The sequence below is a fragment of the Clytia hemisphaerica genome, unplaced genomic scaffold, assembly GCF_902728285.1.
Source record: "Clytia hemisphaerica strain Z4C2 unplaced genomic scaffold, Clytia hemisphaerica genome assembly, whole genome shotgun sequence".
Classification (NCBI taxonomy): Eukaryota; Metazoa; Cnidaria; class Hydrozoa; order Leptothecata; family Clytiidae; genus Clytia; species Clytia hemisphaerica.
In genome coordinates this window covers 1,844,240-1,865,461 of record NW_027104433.1, presented here as the reverse complement: position 1 = coordinate 1,865,461, position 21,222 = coordinate 1,844,240, and the positions used below count along the sequence as shown (strand labels likewise).

At 35.6% G+C, this 21,222-nt stretch overlaps 1 protein-coding gene across 4 annotated transcripts in view; it reads left to right on the top strand.

Annotated features, from left to right (window-relative positions):
- Window positions 1-19,085, top strand: part of LOC136820686 (dual specificity tyrosine-phosphorylation-regulated kinase 4-like) — a 52,223-nt gene extending 33,138 nt beyond the window's left edge. For all 4 annotated transcript variants that reach the window (XM_067076885.1, XM_067076886.1, XM_067076887.1 and 1 more), the window contains 13 exons: window positions 6,619-6,680; window positions 8,224-8,267; window positions 9,003-9,134; window positions 10,462-10,630; window positions 10,936-11,043; window positions 12,710-12,742; window positions 13,360-13,425; window positions 13,922-14,076; window positions 14,690-14,740; window positions 15,429-15,611; window positions 16,480-16,609; window positions 17,232-17,292; window positions 18,028-19,085. In XM_067076885.1, coding sequence (XP_066932986.1) covers window positions 6,619-6,680; window positions 8,224-8,267; window positions 9,003-9,134; window positions 10,462-10,630; window positions 10,936-11,043; window positions 12,710-12,742; window positions 13,360-13,425; window positions 13,922-14,076; window positions 14,690-14,740; window positions 15,429-15,611; window positions 16,480-16,609; window positions 17,232-17,292; window positions 18,028-18,273 — 1,440 coding nt within the window. In that variant the 3' untranslated portion in view covers window positions 18,274-19,085. The remainder of the gene's footprint in view (window positions 1-6,618; window positions 6,681-8,223; window positions 8,268-9,002; window positions 9,135-10,461; window positions 10,631-10,935; window positions 11,044-12,709; window positions 12,743-13,359; window positions 13,426-13,921; window positions 14,077-14,689; window positions 14,741-15,428; window positions 15,612-16,479; window positions 16,610-17,231; window positions 17,293-18,027) is intronic.
- The last annotated feature ends 2,137 nt before the right edge of the window (window positions 19,086-21,222 follow it).

Sequence of the window (21,222 nt, the reverse complement as noted above, 5' to 3'; positions counted from 1 at the left end):
CTTCTATAGTCCCTCACTTACTCTCTGCGAAAATGTTTTTTCTACTCTCTCTATTCTGAGGTTATCCCTTGTTCGTTTCCATTATAAGAACTTCGGTCATGATTCCAGATTCTGGTATCTGTCCTAAGAAAATAGTTTCAGAATAATGCGCTATTTCTGTCAACGCTGAAAATAATCCAAGACAGACTAAAATATCCTTTGAAAGAATTATTTATTTATTTTTAACGCCTAACAGCTGTGTATATGCTTTCATGACCGTTATGGGTCTCACTTATACTACAGGATTCTCAAATTTGCCGACTTTTATATTCTTTTAAAAGGAACCCTCAAAAACATGAAATTTTTTTCCTCATCTTTTTTCTTTTCTCGTTTATTTTTTATCTCATTTACTGTGTTTTATATATTTCCTAAAAAATTCATATTATTTTTTTCTATGATTTAGAATTTTTTTAATTCTTTGGAGTTTAGAAGTTTTCTATTATTCCTTGAAAAATTTTCAATATTTTTAAGGAATATTATTAACTTTATAATGTTTGTTACAAGATCAATGATAATTTGGCACCTTCTTAATTAGTATTCATGGCAACGTCGTTGACCGTTTTTATTATTATGTCAGTAGTAGTAGAGGTTGGACCCAGGGTACTAGGTTTTCTTCTAGATGAATTTTTCCTCACGAGTATAAACATGGATTCGAGGCAATGAATATAGAAAAAATGACTTCAGACCCGGGGGTCGATATCGGAGTTCATAGGGTCATTGCTCTGTCAGTGGTAGTAGAGGTTGGACCCAGGGTACTAGGTTTGCTTCTAGATTAATTTTGCCTCACTAGTATAGACATGCATTCGAGGCAATGAATATAGAAAAAACTTACTTCAGACCCGGGGGTCGATATCGGAGTTCATAGGGTCGTTGCTTTGTCAGTGGTAGTAGAGGTTGGACCCAGGGTACTAGGTTTGCTACTAGATAATTAACTCAAAATTTGCCTCATGAGTCTAGACATGGAGTCGAGGTAATAAATATAGAAAAAGATGAGAGGAGGGGGCAGGGCCATTGCTGTTGTCGTAAATAATAATAAGCGATATGGTGGAATGAGCGTAACGTAACTCCTTAGACCAAACTCTGTTAGCTAACATTTTTACTCTTACCCTGCTGGCTTGCACAGATTATTTTTCCTTGCTTTATCTACATTAGATGACCGTTAGTTGAATGTGTTCCTACTGGCTGATTATGTCGTAATTTCTTATGTCACGCAATCTGTATTTGATAAAAGTTGATTGCAGTGTATTTCATATTTCAAGAAAGCATTTGAAGAATAGAAAGGGTCCTAGTACCGAGCACAAAAGGTCCATATGACGTCTTTTTAACGTCCATTCAACATTAGATGAACGTCTAAACAATGTCGTAGTCCAGGCTGGTCTATATTTCATTTCAAATCAATATCCTTTCGCCCACATTATGCAATTATGGTAACTTTAAGTTTTTTGAAATAACATTAACCAAGGTCCAAGGGTTTTGTAACTATGAAGTTGATTTTTCAATCATTTTTACTTTTGAACGGGAAATAACAGGAAAAATGTTCTTCCCTTGTCTCTAGAAACATACAACTTTCGATCTTAACTTTTTTTCCAAGAGAAGGAATTAGGTGTAATTGTTTATTCCTTTTTTTTGCCAGAAAGATATGTTATGTATACTTTTTTTACCGTTGAAATTTTTTTCTTTTCGTCCAAAAAAATTTGAAAGTGGAAATATGGTCTGGGTGTTCCTTTACCATAAGGAAAGTAGCCTTTTTTGACAAAAGAATCCTTTCACAAAACTGTCACAAAAATACTCAAATTCGAGCATTCGTCAGCTTTCAAAAACTAGTACCAAAATCTATGTTCCCAATCAATCCTTATATCTGCATAACCTTTAAAATATCAAATAAAACAGATGTCTGAGATTTCAAAACTTATAAGGTAACCCTAAAACCTGACAGGTAATTTTAGACAGGTAATTCTTCCTCAACAGTATTTTCATGGATAAAAAATACTTCACTAAAATTTTAAACTGTTAAGGGAGCGAAAACTCGCGGCCCTTACTGTGAATTTTCTTGAACATTTTTGTGTTCTTTATGGCAGAAATCGTCAATACCAGTGCACTTTTTCTCAATTCGACCCTTACAGTTCACTTTGGGAAGCCTGAAAAGCCGACTCTGATAAGTAGGTCGCATACCTTAAGTATTCTCTCCGGGATTTGTTACAAGATATGATTTTCCCACCCAAAAATTAGATTTTGAAGTGCATTTAGGAATTTCTAGAAAACGGTCATGTACCATCCCTATGATGACAGACCTCCATTCAAGTCTGTTCCAAAAAAGAATAGCAGTTAGTGTATTTTTAAATATAGCTCTCAAAGGAAAAAAGGATATGATATGACAATATCTTGTTGGAAAGATAATTTTGAGTAGAGGTATCACTTTAGATTATATCTCAAGAACAATGTTTTAAGATGAATTCGAAAGTCAAATTTTTTTGAAAAGACTTGATATGAAAGAACCCGACGTTATGGAGTTGGGGAAAGGATTTCTCTTCTTTTTTTTCTTTGCTTTATCAACGAGCTTATCGAAGATTCCTTCAAAAAGGAACGCTTTTAACTCTCTCTAGGAGGGGGATCATTTTAAAGTGTATACAACTGTTAAAAAGATAACAGAAACAGGGAAAATTCTTTTACGAAAAGACGAATAGTAATATAATTTTCAGACGAAAAAGTGAGATATAATTTTTCACAGTTTCTTTAGAATAAACACTGTTAAACATTTGAAAAAGATGTGAAACGAAAAGATCACCAGCAAAAAGTTTTTGGAAAAAAATGCATGAGAAAAAATTCTTCTCTGCTGAAACAATGGTGAAATTGTTCATAGAACTTTGATATTGAACGAGGCGAGTTATCCGAAAATGAAATGCGGCACAAACTATAAGGCTTTACTTTTTCTTGTTTGGGATATGTCGAAGATTGTCCTCTTACTCTTCAGACTATAAACGATGCCCCCAAAGCGGTTTGTGTGATGTCGTGATAAGGACTGATATGGAAATTCTTTCTTCGTGGTTGCGTGATCAGGGGTCAAAATGTGATCGTGATTTCAAAGATTTTTGAGCCGTGATGTGTGATTATCCAAATTTTTTGCTGATTTTCGTGATCGTGATTGAGATTTTTTTTTAAAGAGTTACCGCTGGGAGGTCCTCATAAACCCAATGCGTCACCTTTTCACTTATCACCTTTTTGTTTACATTTTACTTTATCTAACTGGCGTTTCTCTTTCTATGTAAGGTTTCTATCCGAAGATTTATCCTGGCCTGGGGTCCAAACTCTACTACTGTTACTCTAAGCTGAGAATTAGTTCGAATTTTAGAAGGGTTTAAATCATAGAAGTTCGAATTAGCGAGAGTTCACTTCAGATTGTATCTCTCTCTTACTAACACCCTCTTCTCACAGACCCGGCAGGATTTTTTCAGCCAAGGGGGTGAAAATATCTGACTGCAACTCGATGGGGAGTCAGAGAATTCAGTGGGAATGGAAAAAATAGGACGACATTTTGGCAGTAAGGATTTTTTATTTGATTATTTTCAGCGGAGACTATAAAATGGTAGTATAATTTTCCACTGGCAATTTTTTTAGTTTGAGGGGGAGGGAGGGTCACAACGGGTCTGTGAGAACATGGCCCCCGGCTTGCGAATCGAATTGAGGGGGCCAAAGAATATGTCGGCCACCATGGTTGGGCGACGAAAAAAGATTTCGACTTTTCACTCTTTTTTCATCCCTCTAAACGGTATATATAAGATTGCTTAAAGTAAAAAAAAATCACTTTGTAAAATATTGGTGTACTTTGTAATACCGGTGACGGGGGCCATGGAGAAGAGTTAGTTAACTGTCAATATCTCATGATGTTTATACGAAATGTTTGAATTTGAAAAGAGGAAAATTGAAAAGAATGTTTTAAGAAAAATATTGAATGAGAATAATGGTCGAACCGAAAAATCAAACCAAAAGTTTCCCTGAAGATTATATGGTGAATTTACGAACGCTTTTTGAGAAACTCTGGATGGGCTTAGAGGTAAGGCTATCACGGGTATAGTATATATGAACAATCTTACTTGAAAAATTTGAAACCGAAAGTAAAAAATATTTAGGAAATTTCGCTTGAACTTTTAAAGTACTGTCACTGAACCACTGAAAATTTGGCTATAGTTTCGTCACGATGGGATTAATAGTCTAAAATTTCAGCCCTAGTTGCACTCCAAGATTATCCCCACTGTATTTTATAAGCTTGGGACAATAGGGATTTCGATACAAATTTTCATTCCCACCTTGGGCAAGAAATCCACCGCGGCTATGGGACAGGGGTGTTTTCTAGTCTGAATTGCAGACCTCTACAAAACTGCGCGTAGTATAAGGAGCATGAATCCGTTAGTGGATGTCAGCAGCCTAGATGTTTTCCAGATTTTTTTCTCCTGGCATGTTATATGGTTAAAATCCATCATTCTCGGAATATTCTTTCGACGGTGCTCAAATGACAATATCTGGGACGTTAGCTTAGGTTTAGACGGGCCATCTTTCATCCTGTCTATTCTAATTTTTAAAGTAGGCAGAAAATTGGCCGTTTAAAGTCAATGCATGTTAACCTATTCTGACCCCTAAAACGGCACTTTGGCTGCCACGATATTTTTATAACTTTAACTAGACTATAGCTGTTAATTTATCATTATGTGCTTTGACTTCTCACTTGTTTTAGTCATGTGAGTAACGTTATGCAAATCAATCACTTACCATATGATTCCAAAAGAACAAGCCACAAAAACACATTTTTATAACGTTAAAAAAGTCGATCAAATAACATTCGAGATGATTAGAGGAAAAATAGATTTAAAGTCGAAAAATTAGTCCAAGAATTATACTCGAAAGTGTAGTAGTATTTCCTCTTTAAAGCAGATGGTAGCATCATTTCATAAAAATATCAATTGAGTGGTCGTCAGCATCCTCAGCATTCACTGGTCCTTGTTGACTCTTTGCACATCTAAAAAAAATTTTATCAAAATATTTGTCCATTTGAAAAAACTTCTCAAGTGAAGTCGTATTAATTGTTTAAAGAACATTTTGATGAGCGTTTCGGTCCGAAAATCATGAAAGTATAAGAAAAAGAAAGTCACGTTTTTCAAAAACGTGAAATGAAAATCTAAAGTTACCATGACAGCTTATACCGTACGTTTAAAAAGACACAGACGCCATCTTGAGATTCAATCACTATTTTTTTAAGATGCGAAAGTGCTATTTTTGATTGCCAATTTTTTCACTATTTTTGTATAGTTAAAGCTTTTTAGATAATCCAACCATGACAAACGAAGCCCTATTGACCTAATAAGCATAAATATGTTATAATATAAGGGGTGCTCCAAGCAAATTTTTTCAGAAAATGAAACAGAATGCTTAGCAACCCCAGCCATGACCCGAAAACTTGAGCTGCTTATAAAAAATGTGTAGCCTGAGTTCGCCTTGGAGAGGAGCGTTACATCTAACTTTAAATGGGCCAATCGTAGCCGTAGCCGTAGCCGTAGCCGTTGTACAATGAAAGGTGATGTCAAAATTAAGAGGAATCAAATGTGTTTTTTTCAATTTCAATCTAAAAGAATGTATCCTTTTTTTATAAGAACGTAATGAAAAATTTGACGGTATGATAAAAATCTAGATTTTTTTAAACCTTATAGTGTTATGTCAAGATGTTCAATTTTTTCTTATTTTTTCTATCCCACGTATATTGGGGAAAAGAACGTCGGGGAAAGTGACGAAAATTTTGAGGGGGTGACGAAATTTTCCCCCGACGAATTTTTTCCCCCATATTTTATCACCCGACCAAAACTTTTACCCCATTTTATAAACCCAAACCAAAATTAAAATCTGAATTTTTTACACCTTTATTAACCGAAATTAGTGCTTTAAACGTCGAACTACGAGATCGTTTTTTGAGCTAGTGAAGGAAACATTTCAATTGGACAATTTATAGTTGGGTGGTGAAAGTGACTAAATTGTAAATTTCGTCGGGGAAAAGTGACGAATTTGAAATTTTGGTCGGGGGAAAGTGACGAAAATTGTCTCTTTAGGTGACGAAATTTATTCCCGTCGAAAAAAAACCCCGACTAAATAAAACTCCAACATTTTTTTCCCCGATAAGGTATACGCATTGCCAAAGTTGGAAGATTTGGGAAAGTTCTTCATCATCCAATATAGCTACAAATTACTAAAAGTGGCTCCACTAAATTGTTTGAATTAATTTTGATAAAAAAAAAACATGTTTGATCGAAAGTAGGAAAGGTCGAGTACGTAGAGTTCTTTTTATAAGAATATCCAAAATGATTGAAGCCTTCGGATGTTCTTAACCTTTTGGGTTTTAAGCCTAAAAATGTTCTTAAATTCTCCATTTTGTGACTATTTTTATCCATTTTCCTAGAAAATCCGGGTGTTTTCGAGTCCGTAAAGCCTTAAAATGTTCTTAACTTGTTCTTAGCATTTTGGCCATGGAACCTTCATGTTCTTATGTATTTTGTTCTTATAAAAATCAATCTTGAATTATCTTTTTCTTTTCACTAGACCCAGTCGACAGACCAACGGAACGGTGCAGATACGGGCTACTCATCGACGCCACAAAACGGGTAACTAACTCTGATATTTTTTTCAATAAACCTCAGAAAAAAATCTAGAAACACCATACAATCAAAGAAACCCTTGATCACAGGATTACACATCAATTATATAATTCCACTGCTGAAATAAAGACTGACGAATTTTTCATGGCAGTAACCAAAATATAACATGGGCCCGTCCACTGACCTTTATATATCCCTGGACCAATTTTCTCAATCCCGGAATACCCTAGTAATGGCGGCACTACTCAACAGCGGTGAAAATGCATCGAGAGCGGAAAGAATTTCGATCAAAGATGGCGGACTTAGCTTGGTCCAGGGATATATAAAGGTCAGTGCGTCTAACGGTGCTACATCATCAAAAGTATTCGACGAAAATTTTCACCGCTATTTAGTAGTGCTGCCATTAGGGTACCAATTTTTTTTTTAACTCCGATCAAAGATTTTTGGTTGGCTGGGATTGAGTAAATTGGTCCAGGGATATATAAAGGTCAGTGGCCCCGCCCTGGTAAGCCTTTTGAAGTCAAGGCACTATAATTTTTGGGAACAAACTGTCGCGGTAAAGAAAATCTTTTTTTTTTCTCACCTTGGAAACTCCACAGAACGACGCTATTTTATGGGTTGGTCTAAAAAGCAGGGTAGCCAATTGGGGTAGCCAATTGGGCTAGGTTGTGGGGTACCTAAATATTTTACAGACCAGAATAGAAATACCGAAAATGAATGCATAGAACCACATTTTACTGACCAGGGAGCATGAATCTGATTGATACTTAGATTGATCATGTATGATTCCAAAGATAAACAAAGATATAAATTACCACGTGTTAATGCACGAGGAGTAAGAAATAGAGTTTCATTATAATAGAGCTATTTCAAAAGACCTTTTGTATATACCTATTATAAGCTTCCATATTTAAAAATTTTGAAAGAAATTAATTGTGTTTGAAACATCTAAACATGATTTAAACTAAACAATAGATTCAATAACAAAGGATTGTTAAGATATGACAAGATTAGAGATCATATGGCCCAAAGGCGATTCCAAAGCTATTATCATCGAATTACAGCTTCATGGAAATAACAATTAGAAACATAAATAAAATCTAAATCTAAATATTGTTTTGTATATATTTTTTATTCGGGTCTGTAAATTTTCAAACGAAGCCAAGAAGGAAGACAAAATGGCGCCAGGTCTCTTGAGAAGTAACAAAGTTCAGTACCTTTGGAAAAAAGGCTATTGTGGCTGAAGTTCGAAAGGAATCTTAAATTCTATTACATGGAATCATTAACAAGATGTTGTAATAGTTATTTCCACATTAAACAGGTTTCAGATTTCAAAAGTTTAGGCAAAAAGAGGTACCCCATAACCTAGCCCAATTGGCTACCCCATTGGCTACCCTGCTTTTTAGACCAACCCCTATTTTATTGATTAAAAATATAGTTTTTAAGGTTTTTGACTTTAAAAATTTAGTTTGTAAAAAAGTGAGCCCCTGTAGAAGACATCTAAAAAATTCTCTTGTCTGAAATGATGACTTCATATTTACATTTCTAGAGACACGAGGCCTTCTGACGTCCAATGGCCACTGACTCCTGGAGGTGAACATTTTTAAAGATTTTTTAAAGTTTTACATAAGTGTTCCCGTTTCATATAAGACACATGTTTTATATCAGGCCAGTGTGTCCTATTGTTATATTGTGTCGATTTCGTGCTGAATAAACAAAAAGTTGTTGGTAGAAATTCCAGCAAATCCAATTGCAGAACTTTGCCCGAAAATTCGGATTTGGGAAAATGCACTGAAGGGTATAAATTTCACAGATTTCTTGCTGCACTGTAAAAGTGCAATTCCCAAAGCTATTTTTTCGCCGCACATACCGTCAGTTTGTAAGCCTCTAAATCTTTACACCAAAAAATTGCTCAAAGTTATTTAAGGAAGATTTACAAATTTTAGGCCTAAGATCCTGAAATCTTACTGCTTCAAAAATTTTCGAAGTTCTTATAAAAAAAAAAACAGCTATTATTATACGGATTACACCAGGCTGACCTGACACAACGTCAAAAAAAATATTTATTGAACGTTCATAAAACGCTAGACGAACGTGTAGCCTAGCCTAGACGTCACAGTTTTTTTTCTACGTCTATTCCGCTTCTTGGAGTAGGGAAAAACTCGAATTTGCGCCAGAACACTTATACTACTTATAAGGCTTCTTTTTTTAGTAGATCATCTAAGTATGACTCACCATGAAACGGAATGAAACATCCCTGTTTTCGGTGACGTACTCGTTGATGAACGTTGAAACGACACTATATGCGTAAATCTTTCTTTCTTTCAGCTTCAATGAAATATTTTAAAGATTGTCTGACTACATTCGAGCAAGCTGAAATTTTGGACTATCCAGAGGTCTGGTACTTAGGTGTGGATGCAAAAAAGATCGAAGGAGTGCCAGGAGCTACAATGAATAATGGTATGTACTGGATGCGTTTTTTTCTTCTTTTTTAGCTTCTCTTTCCAAATGCTATATTACAGTTACGTTGCAGAGGGTTTTGTGTTCAAATTAGTTTTTAAAATCAATGAATTTTCCGTTTAATATCTTTTTACCCCTATTTAGTAGTACTACCATTAGGGTGCAACTTTCAAAAAGCCCCGATCAAAGATTTTGCTTGGTCGGGATCGAGAAACCGTACCCAGGGTTTTTAACATTGGTCGTTTATCGTCTCATTTGGCCTGTTAGGGTTTAATAAGGGATATTTAGAATCGAAGAATCAAAAAATGTACGGTCAACATGATTTCCTTTGATAATTGTGGCTCTCTTTGTAGTGTTACTAGAACAATCGGAGGATCAGCTCTAGTGAATATTTAAGAACAAACTAAATAAGACCAACGACTTAATCAAGAATATATAGAAATAAGGAATGTTACATAAGGGTTTATAGTCATTACAATTTTTCCCGTCAAATTTTCATCGCAATTAAAAATATTGCAGCCTCGAAATGAATGAACATTCTGATTTTACTAAAAAAATAAAAACCATCCACGATTTCGAAATAAACAAAACGAAAGAAAGTTGCGGGAAAATTACTTAATGGTAGAACAAAAAAACGAAAAAAGAGAACTTTTAAGATTGAAATTTTTTTTCACTAAAAAACCTACATGGTTCCCTTACGCATTTTACATTGTAATGAAATTTGAAAAATTACCAAAAAAGACGTCTTTCCCTTCCCTCTTCCCTCTTCCCTCTGCAACTTTGACCTCGAAAAATCGAAAAATTGTCCCCACTGAGAAATTTTTTTTACCCTATCACTTTACGCTCTCCGTAGTCTCACTTCACGAAAATTGATCCTTCAAATGTTTTGCACTTGTAAGAAATTCTGCGACTGCGCAGTCGGCGGTGACCCGAAGGCTCCTCTTTCGATACCTATCTACCTGAAGGTAGGGGAGAAGGTAGGGGAGGGCGCCACTCTTTCTCCCCAGATTGCTCCACTGACCTTTGATTCTCCTCTTAATTAATGAGCATCAAGCAGAGAGGCATCAAGTACCATTTTGAGAATCTTTAGTATGACCCGGCCGGGGGTTGAACCCAACACCTTGCGCATCGTAGCCGGATGCTCTACCACTGCACTACGGTCGCCATATTTATGACTACAATTTTATATTGCATAAATTTTCAGTTAGTCAAAGTTTACATTTCATGATTTCAAACTAATCAAAATTTATATATTTTACTATCCTAATTAGCCAACCAAAATTTAAATGGTATTATTTTTAACCAATCAAATTTCTCTATTCTCCAGGTTATGACGATGAATCTGGGGGTTACATTCGTGTCCTTAAAGATCATTTATCATACCGTTACGAAGTCGTTGATCTTGCCGGGAAAGGGTCATTCGGGCAAGTCATAAAAGCTTACGATCATAAAACAAAAGAATATGTCGCCATCAAAATCATCAGGAACAAGAAAAGGTATAAAGATAAATATAATACATTGGACGATGAAAAGGACCTTTAGGCCGTTTCTGTTTATGGTTTTTATAATTTTCTTGTTTTTATAATTTTATTGTGTCGCTTCCAAGTACCAATGGTCGTTGTAAGCGTTTTACGGTAGTGAACTACAAAATGTCAATCTCGCGTGTTTTCTTCTTAAAATTTCGCTCAATGGCGAAATTTAATTCCCCGTGAAATTTACTCCTTTAGATTGTTTTGTTATGGAAAATAGTTTTGAAAAATAACCAAATAACATTTTTCATTCATTCTGTTTTTATCTTTAGATTTCATCACCAAGCCCTGGTAGAAGTAAAAATCCTCGACTCGCTTCGTCGCAAAGATCGCGAAAAAGCTTACAACATTATACACATGAAAGATTATTTCTATTTCAGGTAATGGTGGATTTCTTGATTGTTTCTCGTTAAAGTAACCCATAGATATCTTATGTGAAATACTAGATTGAGCTACTCTGTCCCTGGCTGAAGCAAAATAATTTGCCGTCTTTGCTAAAAGTAAACCACGTGTCGGTGCCGGCGATTTGATCAATCCAGACCATTCTCTCGCCTCCACGTTTCCCGCCATGTCAGTTACCGGTACCGAACTGTGGTATAATATTGTGTTCTATATTCAGCAAAGATGACGTATTATTTCGCTTCACCGGGTGTGGCTTCAGACAGACAGAGTAGCTCTATTTAGTTTTTTATGTAAAATATTTGTGATTATTTCCCATGAAAGTTGGACGAGAATTAAAGTCCGCTATTTTATTTTCTGTTTACGAAAACTGAAAACAACAAGGCGGACAGAAAATTTCCACAATTACAAATATACTGGACATGCACACGGAATGGGTTAGATTTGCTCAGTTTGAAATTCGCAATGTTTACTTCAGTACTGGCTAACTTCACCCTAGTCTGTACGCTAATTAAGATTTTTGATTGTTGTTTTCACTTAACCTTTTTTGACTCAGTGTCATCAAAAAAAATTCATTAAAATAAAAGTCGTCTAGAATTTGTCCAGTAAGTAGACTCATTGTGGTCTAATTTTACCCACGACGGTTTTTCCTTTGTTAAAACGATATTTTTGTCGATAGTTACACAACTTGCGTTTTGTGCATTTTGAAAGATTTAGAGATTATAATTATGGAAAAATAAACGAATGTGATCGAAGAAAGCGAGCACTATTTCGAAACATCGTATATTTTATAAGAAAAAACTCGAACTATATTAGGTAATTAGTGTAATTTCAAGACCAAAACTGCCGTTCCATCTTTACTAATACTCGTTGTTTTTATAAGAACTTTGTCGTGATTTTTCATCAAATCTTTTTCAATATCACTTTTTTCATTAACGGTTTCGAAATCTTGGATGTTCTTATTTGAGTTCTCCTCAAGATAGAGTCCAATGCTCCTCAAAAAAATCTCCTCATAATCTTTCTTTTTAAAATAAACTACAATTTTTTTTTCATAAATATTTTCCCTCCAATGCTGAGTTGTGTTATGTTCGTAAATAAGTGCACTAGTCTAAAAATCGCTACTCTGTAAACCCTGTAAACCAGTAAATGTTTAACCTTACCCAGCTGACACACAACGTTGTTTCAACGTTTATCTAACGTTCACAACGTCCATATAACGTTAGATGAACGTTAAAACAACGTTGTGTGCCAGCTGGGGAATCTCATCTTTGTACGTAAGTGCTGTGAAAGTCCTTTAACGTCAATTTCAAACCTATGATGTATCAAACATTAACACGTATAAAGGGTAAACCACGCCTCTTGTTTTATCGGGTACCTAATTGAGTAATTTTCTTCCGACACACTAAAGCCCCGAAGATTTGGAATACTTTTTCATCGTAATGGAAATGACACGAAAATTGGCCATAGATAAAGAGGAAAAAGTTTACTGTTTACTGACCGACCGACCCATATTTTTTAGCACGCATGAAGGGTCAGTGAGCCACGCCCTCTTGTCTTATCGACCATCCAGTTATGAAATTTTCTTCCGACACACTAAGCCTCGAAGATTTGGATTGTATTAAAGGTTTCCCTCTTTTAATCTTTTAGGAACCATCTATGTATATCGTTTGAGCTATTAGGGTGAGTAACTTTTTTCGATGACACGGGATATATTACATATGGTCAGTAGATAGATAGAGTCGATATTTTACGTGGATAGCCCAGTAATCTAGGACTTTTAGGCAGTCTTTCGATTGTTTTCACGGGGTCCACGGCTAGCCGGCTCGACTATCTTTGAACTGAACGGAACATTGGAAGGAGCAGGGATTCGAACCACGAATCCCTGGTTTGAGACGCTGACGCCATTGATCAATTAGCCAAGTGGCCAAGTCCTGTAATATTTGGCATAATTTAGAAACAATCTTTGGTTTGGCTTATTGGCTTAGTACAATACGTGAACGCTATCAGTGCAGAACCATAAATAAGCCTGCTAAGGGATCGGGTACGAGGATGGAAAGGCCTTCAAGGACAAACATTAACATATCTCCTACCATTTTTTCACACAGCATTTAAAACGCGCGAGCACAAATTTGGAGAAATCTTTTGCGAATATTGCTTTGTAATTATAAAATGGGAAATGAGATACCATTAAAAAATGTTCATCTTTTACCATGCCCTGAATAAACGTCTCTTCCCGTTTTTATTCGACCGCTCCTTCTATTCGGACCTTAGAGTATATGTCTTCGTTTTTTTCACAGAATGAATTTATACGAGTTAATCAAGAAAAACAATTTTCAAGGATTCAACCAGTCGTTAGTTCGAAAGTAAGTTATTTATTTCAGTTGTCAAATGACTCTTTTCTCTAATCTCTATTTCTGACAATAGGAAAACCCCTGCCCTTCACTTAAACACAGTTCTTGTAAACTAAAAATCACTTTAATACTCGAGTAATACTCTATGTTATTCGAATGAGCTTTTGGCAACAAGTACCCCGGCACGACTTACGTAAAAATAAGTTTACAATTAAAAAATGCCGGACTTTTTTTTACCCTTTCTTTAGCAAAAAAAAGTTCATCAGGCTGATCAGTCCAATAGGCTGTCGAAGTTTGATTAATTTTAATGAGGTATCGTATTCAAAATTGATTAAATGTGCAGAATTCGGGTTCGCCGTTATCGATAAACTCTCTCCAGAGATTTTAATAGCGAATAACAGAAAAGTTAACCTACCCTTAGGGTACCAAATTTATCATGGTGAATAAGACTTGGTCTAGGTTTTTAAGTATAGGTCAGTGATTTTGACGCATGAATTATCATTTACAGGTTTGCGATTTCGATTCTCCAATGTTTACGGCTTCTCTTCAAATGTAAGATCATTCATTGTGACTTGAAACCTGAAAATCTTCTCCTGAAACAACGAGGTTCACCGGCAATCAAAGTCATCGATTTTGGATCCAGTTGTTTTGAAAATCAAAAAGGTACTTGTTATACTTCCCTGTGTCACAGACACGCTGGGACCTCAGCCCCACTGGAAAATTTGCCCCAAATTTCGCCCTCCTCCCCTCTGGATAAATTTTAGCCACACTAGGAAATTGACTTTGATTTCATGCCTACTTGAAATTCAATAGAAAAAATCGCACTCAAAAACCATCCCACTGCAATTTTTGAGCAGGTAACAATATAACTTCTATCCCCATTAGGATTTCGATAAAAATCTTCATCCCCGCTGATGTAAAAACTCCCGGGTTGTGAGACAGGGGTGTTATTATGCTTTTTACATAAAAAATACACTGTATTGTATTGTGTGATAAAAAAAAAGATGGTTAGATACGTTACAATAATATCCCACAATTTACCCGAAATGCTTTCAAAAGAGATTCGGTATGCGAGAAAATGGAGTTCTTTCTTTTATCTCAGATATCAAGTAGGCGACTAATTGACGTTTTTTGACTTGTATTTTTTTCAGTTTCTTTGATATTCCACAATTTACCCGAAATGCTTTTAGATGAGATTTGGCATGTGGAAACTCAATCTATTTTACTACGGTATTACGTAGGCGACCAATTGACGTTTTTTGACTTTTTTTTTCAGTATACACCTACATACAGAGTCGCTTCTATCGCTCACCCGAAGTTATTTTAGGTAAACTTTTTAAAGGTTTTAAAGTGCTGAATACAAAAAAAAAATCTTGTTCTTTGCTTCTTTCTGACCAATCTTGCTCCACATCTGTGTCAATTCAATGTAATAAAGCTTGTAAATTAATATTGATGGGGAAGCAAACGATATTTAAAAGCAAAACCTTTAATCTCTTTTTTGCTGCTTTGGAGAGGGAAAAATTTTTATGTTTTAAAGCATATGGTATACCATAAATTTAAATTTCTCTTTATTTAGCGCTACCTACGCTACGTCCTTCATACTCAGTATAACGTAGCACGCAGATGAAGAATTTTTCTTAGATTTTTTTGCCAATATAACTATAAGGTCATTTTGCAGACAATATTATAAACCTTGCATTTTTCTTCGAGAAAACCTAAAGCTCTAGGACTACTTTGACAGCTATCGGCCTTATAGGATGAATCCCCCTTACCCAAAAAACATTTCAAAGATATTTTAAAAATAGCTTTTTCTTAGAGACGGTTATTTCCCAGCTGGCACACAACGTTGTTTTAACGTTCAAATAACGTTATTTGGACGTTATGAATGTCAAATGTACGTTGTTTTGACGCTGTGTGCCGGCTGGGTTCCCTGTCTCAAGAGATACATGAAAGTCTTGCCTGAAAAAGAAATTCTACAGGGTTTATAAATTAATGTTATACTTTCGTTTTTTTAGGGATATCATATTGCCCGGCTATCGATATTTGGTCATTAGGTTGCATATTAGCGGAACTCTTCACCGGGTATCCTTTATTTGCGGGTGAAAATGAGGTAGAACAGCTGGCGTGTGTTATGGAAATATTCGGTCTACCGCCCAAGGAATTGGTGGACAAAGCACAAAGGAGAAGGGTATTTTTCGGTCAGTTTTTTATAAAATACGGTACAAGTCTTTCTGATTGCTTTAGTTGTTGTAATTTTTAAATTTAACCTTCTTCTTTGGAATATTCAAGCAAACGCGTTCTTGAGGAGATGTTCTCAATAGATTTTCTGACCGTTATTTCTCTAACTTAGCGTCTCCTCTTATCGATACAGATATATTAACTTCTCCTTAATTGATTTCTTCTAAATATTAGTGCGGGTACAATACGGCAAAGTTTCCTCAATTTTTCTTCAAGCCATGAGAAAAACTGTCTTGAATTTTAGAAATACAGCATAAAATCAAAAGTAACGAAATTAAAAATACCCGGGCTGTTTGTTTATGGAGGATATATTTGACATTGGCAACTCATTGTCTACTAATAAAAAATAAAAAATGATGAACTATTTTTCCTCTGATTTAGGTAGGGACTAGAACCCTAATTTTTATGTGATTAGAGTGTCAGCGGTTTAAAGTAATGTAACTCGCTCAATTATTAACGCGTCACCACTAAAATAATTATTAGAGGCTCAGTGATCAAAGTAATGAAATTCAATCTATTATTAATGCAGGGGCCGCGGCTCCACTTTGAAAGTGGTAAGGTCATGGTTTAGTGTCTAAGGAGGCGCCACCATGGTTTGCGCCGACAGGAGAATTTTTGAAAATTAGCCCTTCTAGACTTCCTAAAACAGGTCTTTTTCAAGGTTTTTACGCAGAATTTAGCTGAATCAGTAAATTTTCTTTTTGCTTTGAAAAAATGTGGTCGGGCCAATGCCCGGGTGGCTCCCCCGCTGCTGCGGCCCCTGTAATGTGTCACCCCCCCAAATAATTATTTAAATTCGAGAAATGACGGTAACTTTCATTCTTTCAGATTCGAAGGGAGTACCAAGAAATTTCACGAATTCGAAAGGAAAAAAGCGAAGACCGTCATCAAAGGATTTGGGACAAGTTTTAAAGACCAATGACCCTTTGTTCCTGGATTTCATTCGACGTTGTTTAGAGTAAGTTGATTTTAAAGTACAGTTGATTTTTTCTGATTCTTGATATTCATGACGTAATCTTTTATACGGAAACATACGAAAAAACACCGGGAGTTTTTTTTTTTTAATTTGGCGATAGATACTGGCGTTTGTGTAAAAACAACGCTGTTCACGCGTTTTGAATGGGAAATAAGTGGCTTCATTTTTCTTCCAAGAGTTTTGGATCTAGTTTTCATTGCCTTTGTTTATCTTATTTTGACTTCAGTTGTAATTTCTTGTGCAGTGTCTACAAAATTTTTCATTCTTTCTTTTCTTGTAATTATCTTCTTACGGTTTAATAAACAAAAACTGTAAATAATTTATCGTATTTCTCGCTGTAAAGTGCTGTTTTGAGTATCGAAAACATTGGAAAAGACCCTAAAATAACCAAAACTCTTGAGAAACTTACTCAAAAATTGGTCAGAAAAACGTCGAACTTAAATTTAGTGGAACAAAATCCCATAGACGCTGTTCTTGACCAGAATAATAAACGCTATGTAAAATTAAGAAATATTCACACGATTTTTTGTTGTTCTCGACCTGGGCATAAAATTTATGAAAAATTATGAAATATTCACATGATTTTTTGTTCACCTTTTGACAGATGGGATCCAGTGAAACGGATGACGCCCGATGAAGCGATTCAGCATCCATGGATACAAGAGGTAAATACTGCATTTTGATTGGTTCGTTACGTTAGTTTTTTTCTTTTTCTGAGCGTGAAATAGCAGGTTATATATGCGAACGAGTATCTCTACCTCTAAGAAGAAGAACTCTCAATATTGGCGATAAAAAAAATTTTGGAGATCTTTATAAAGCTCACGTCAATCTTATGACGTCTAAGCCATTTAGCTACTTTTTCGTAGTACCTATACTTTACTGGAAATGTGAAAAAGGAAGGCTTAATTCTTTCCATTCTTCTGGCTCGCTTCATACCCCCTCCCCGTACTCGATTTGTCTGTACAAGGCGCGATGTATTATTGAAAATTCATCGAATTGCTTGCCGTGGAAGTAATGTAGTGCCACAAGAAATAGGCAACGTAGGAACTATAAACATGAGATATACTTTGGTTAAGAGTGAGACTTAGCTATACTTAGTGACACGCCCTCTAGAACACCCCCTTCTCACAGACCCGGTAAGATTTCTTTCGGCCAGTGGGGATAAAAATAACGGACTGAAACACGATGGGGATTGATATTCTCATATTTTTATGGCTGGGGATTTCAATTCTTTTGTTTCCAAATCAGAAAATTCAGTGGGGATGGGAAAAAAATAGCATCATATTTTGCGGTGAGGATTGCGGGTTCATTCGATCGTTTTCAGTGGGGGTCTGTGAGAAGGGGGTGTTCTAGATTTCTTATCAACTAAATCAAAACAATCACCTTCTTGTCTATTTCAGGGTCGGACATCTTCTCGCTCTTCGCGTTACAAATATGCTCCAAACGCCCAAGATACTCGAGCCAGGCGCAGACCCCCTTTATTAGTAAATGAAACAGACCCTACTATAGTTTCAACATCATCAAAGCAGACTAAGGACATGACACAGACTATAAACCAAAATGGTCTACATAATAAAGAGGAAACATCAACTTCAAAAACTAGTGAGAAATCTAAATGGGAGAAATTTTTACCACCCATTAAATGAAAAGATTGATTGATGGTTAGATGTGGTTTATGTGGTTGGCTTGAAAGTTGGTTTGTTGACTGGTTCAACGCCCTTGATGTTGAATGCTAGATTGTTGAGGATTTCGCTTTGATTCGGTGTTCTAATAGTAGTGTTATCATCCCCAAATTACCTTGGATTTTCAAGGCAATTTGTTCGTTATTTCATGTTCGTTAGTTAAAATCTTTCCTGATTAACATCGCATAGACTGGCGATCTTTTTGAGAATTTAACTTTCAATGATTCTAGACTTGGAATTTAAGTTCAAAATTTTATAAAAAAGAAAAATTACCATTAGCAGATCACAAAGTTCTAAAAATTTTGTCAGGTACATCGAGTTATGGAAATCTTTGGCCGTCGAGAGAGAAAATCATATATTTTTCGTGGTGAAATTTGCCTGTCATCGGAATAGAATATATGCTTCTGTTTGTTTTCAATATTTAGATTTGAAAAAAACTTCTCCAAACATTATTTGACATATATGTGTAGAAATTATGTAGATAATTTTGATAATAGTTTGCGCCTAAGGCGATTATATTTAGTTTTTTCGACTTTTTGGGAAATTGGATATAAAGCCTTCTCATAGTGCAATTTTCACTTCAATTCATAAAGACAAAAAAGCTTCGAGGTTCGTTTATTTACATTATTTTATTTTTCATACACTCATCACCCACCCACAGACATTTACATAAAAAGATATTTTATTTTGCATTTTATTATTTTATTTTTCACAATTTTACGTTTTCTAATAATTTAGAAGAAATTTTAGTCAGAATTTTAAAGAATATCTGAAAAACAAGAATTTAATTGGTAGAATGTATACCTGGGCCCTAATTTTTGTTCAGCCTCAAAAAATGCAAATTTTTAATCCAGGAAAATGATCCCTTTCAACAAATTAGCTGTCAGCAAGATTACAAATGCAAATACTTTTGATAGAATAGAGATTGCGATTGCGTGTTCCTTGAGGAGATAATCGTGTGTATCCCATTATTATAAGGAACATTTTTTGAAAAAAAATTTCAAAATGAAGATAAGACATGAAGAATAAAAATTTATCTCCTGGTTTAATAATGCTTTGAATTTTATATCAGTCAATCTTATCAACTTTAGAATATTATCACCGTGGAAAAAATTCTTTGAAGTTTACTGACGAGTAATTTACAAAGTAAGTTTCTGAAATAAACTCAACAAAAACCAAAACGTTATTTCATATCATTGCAAAGAATCTAAAGGTTTAGAATTTATTTAGCCATATATAAAGGTCGAAAAACTACGCCCTTATTAGATTTCAATATAAACTTCAAACAGGAACTTCCTTTAAGCGTGTTTCTTACCGTTTCAATGAGCAGCTAGGCTTCTGCTCATCCTCTAGCGAAAAAAGTTTCTTATATAGGAAGTATAGGTCTGCGAATCAGACTAATGACCAGCTGGCCGCCCTGTTTTTTATCCCACCCGAATAAAAAAGTCCATATTGGCATCTTTTGGTTTAAGTTGGAGTGTGTACTGACTTGTTTCGATCTTTTTCTTATCCGACAAAGTAGAAAGTCGGCCGTCTAGCCTAGTGAAAGTTACCTTGCTAGTTTTCTTGTTATGTGACGTGTGGAGAATATGACGAAAATAATTGACGTCAAATAAAAAAATACTATGAAAAGATTCCTTACTTTTTGAAGAACTTCAGTTTTGAAATAAACCTCTCAGCGTATGCAGAAGTAACTTCTCATCCTGAGCTGTCTTTTAGTGAAAATTGTAAGAATTGTATCTAAAAGTTGAATAAACGAATTAAAATGGTGCAGAAAGCCAACCAAGATTACAGACGAGGTGCTAATAGATCCCAGCTGGCACACAACGTTGTTTCGACGTTTATCTAACGTTCACAGCGTTTATATAACGTTAGATGAACGTTGAAACAACGTTGTGTGCCAGCTGGGATGGTTGAAAACGGTTGACTTGGAACTACCAAAGAGAAGCTGCGGCAATCAAATGTCCAGCTCAAGTGCCACAAACAACCAAAATTCACGTAAAGGAAAAAATCGAAAACGCAACAAGAAAGAAAAGGGAAGAAACACTCGTGTTTATAATTCCAATTATCAGACTTTCTCAGAGAAGCACAATGATAGCCTGAAATACCAACGATCGTGAAAAGTCATTACCTAACATCAATAGCAAACCATCAGCCAAATTTATCACTTTCGTCGACCGAAATGGCGTAGAATTGACTGTTTCTCACTCAAAGTATCAACAGTTGAAAGAATGCGGTCTTATTCCTGAAACCGTAACTCCACTGTTGAAAAACAAATCCGATTCAGCCGCAAAGAGCCACTGTAACAAAATTGTTGAAAAAGCAACACCAAAATTGATCACTTTCGTCGACCGAAATGGCGTAGAATTAACTGTTTCTCACTCAAAGTATCAACAGTTGAAAGAACACGGTCTACTTCCTCCCACATCATCTCCACCGTCAAAAATCAAGCCCTACACTTCCAAGTTCGAACAGATGACAGAACGCGGATTACTACTGCCATCAAAAGTTTCGCCGTCGCAAGACAAGCCCAATTCAGCCGCAAACAGCCACCCTGGCAAAGTAACTGAAAATTTGGCACCTAAATTGGTCACTTTTGGTCACATCGATCGAAACAGCGTAGAAAGAAAGAAGAAATGCGGTGTTATTCCTGAAACCGTAACTTCACCATTGCAAAACAAGGCCGACTCAGTTGCAAAGAGCCACCGTAACAAGGTTGCAGAAAAACCAATACCAAAATTGATCACTTTCGTCGATCAAAATGGCGTAGAATTGACCGTTACCCACTCAAAGTACTAACATTTGAAAGAATGCAATCTTATTTCTGGAACTGTAACTCCGCTGTTTCAAAACAAGGCCGACTCAGTCGCAAAGAGCCACCGTAACAAGGTTGCAGAAAAACCAACACCAAAA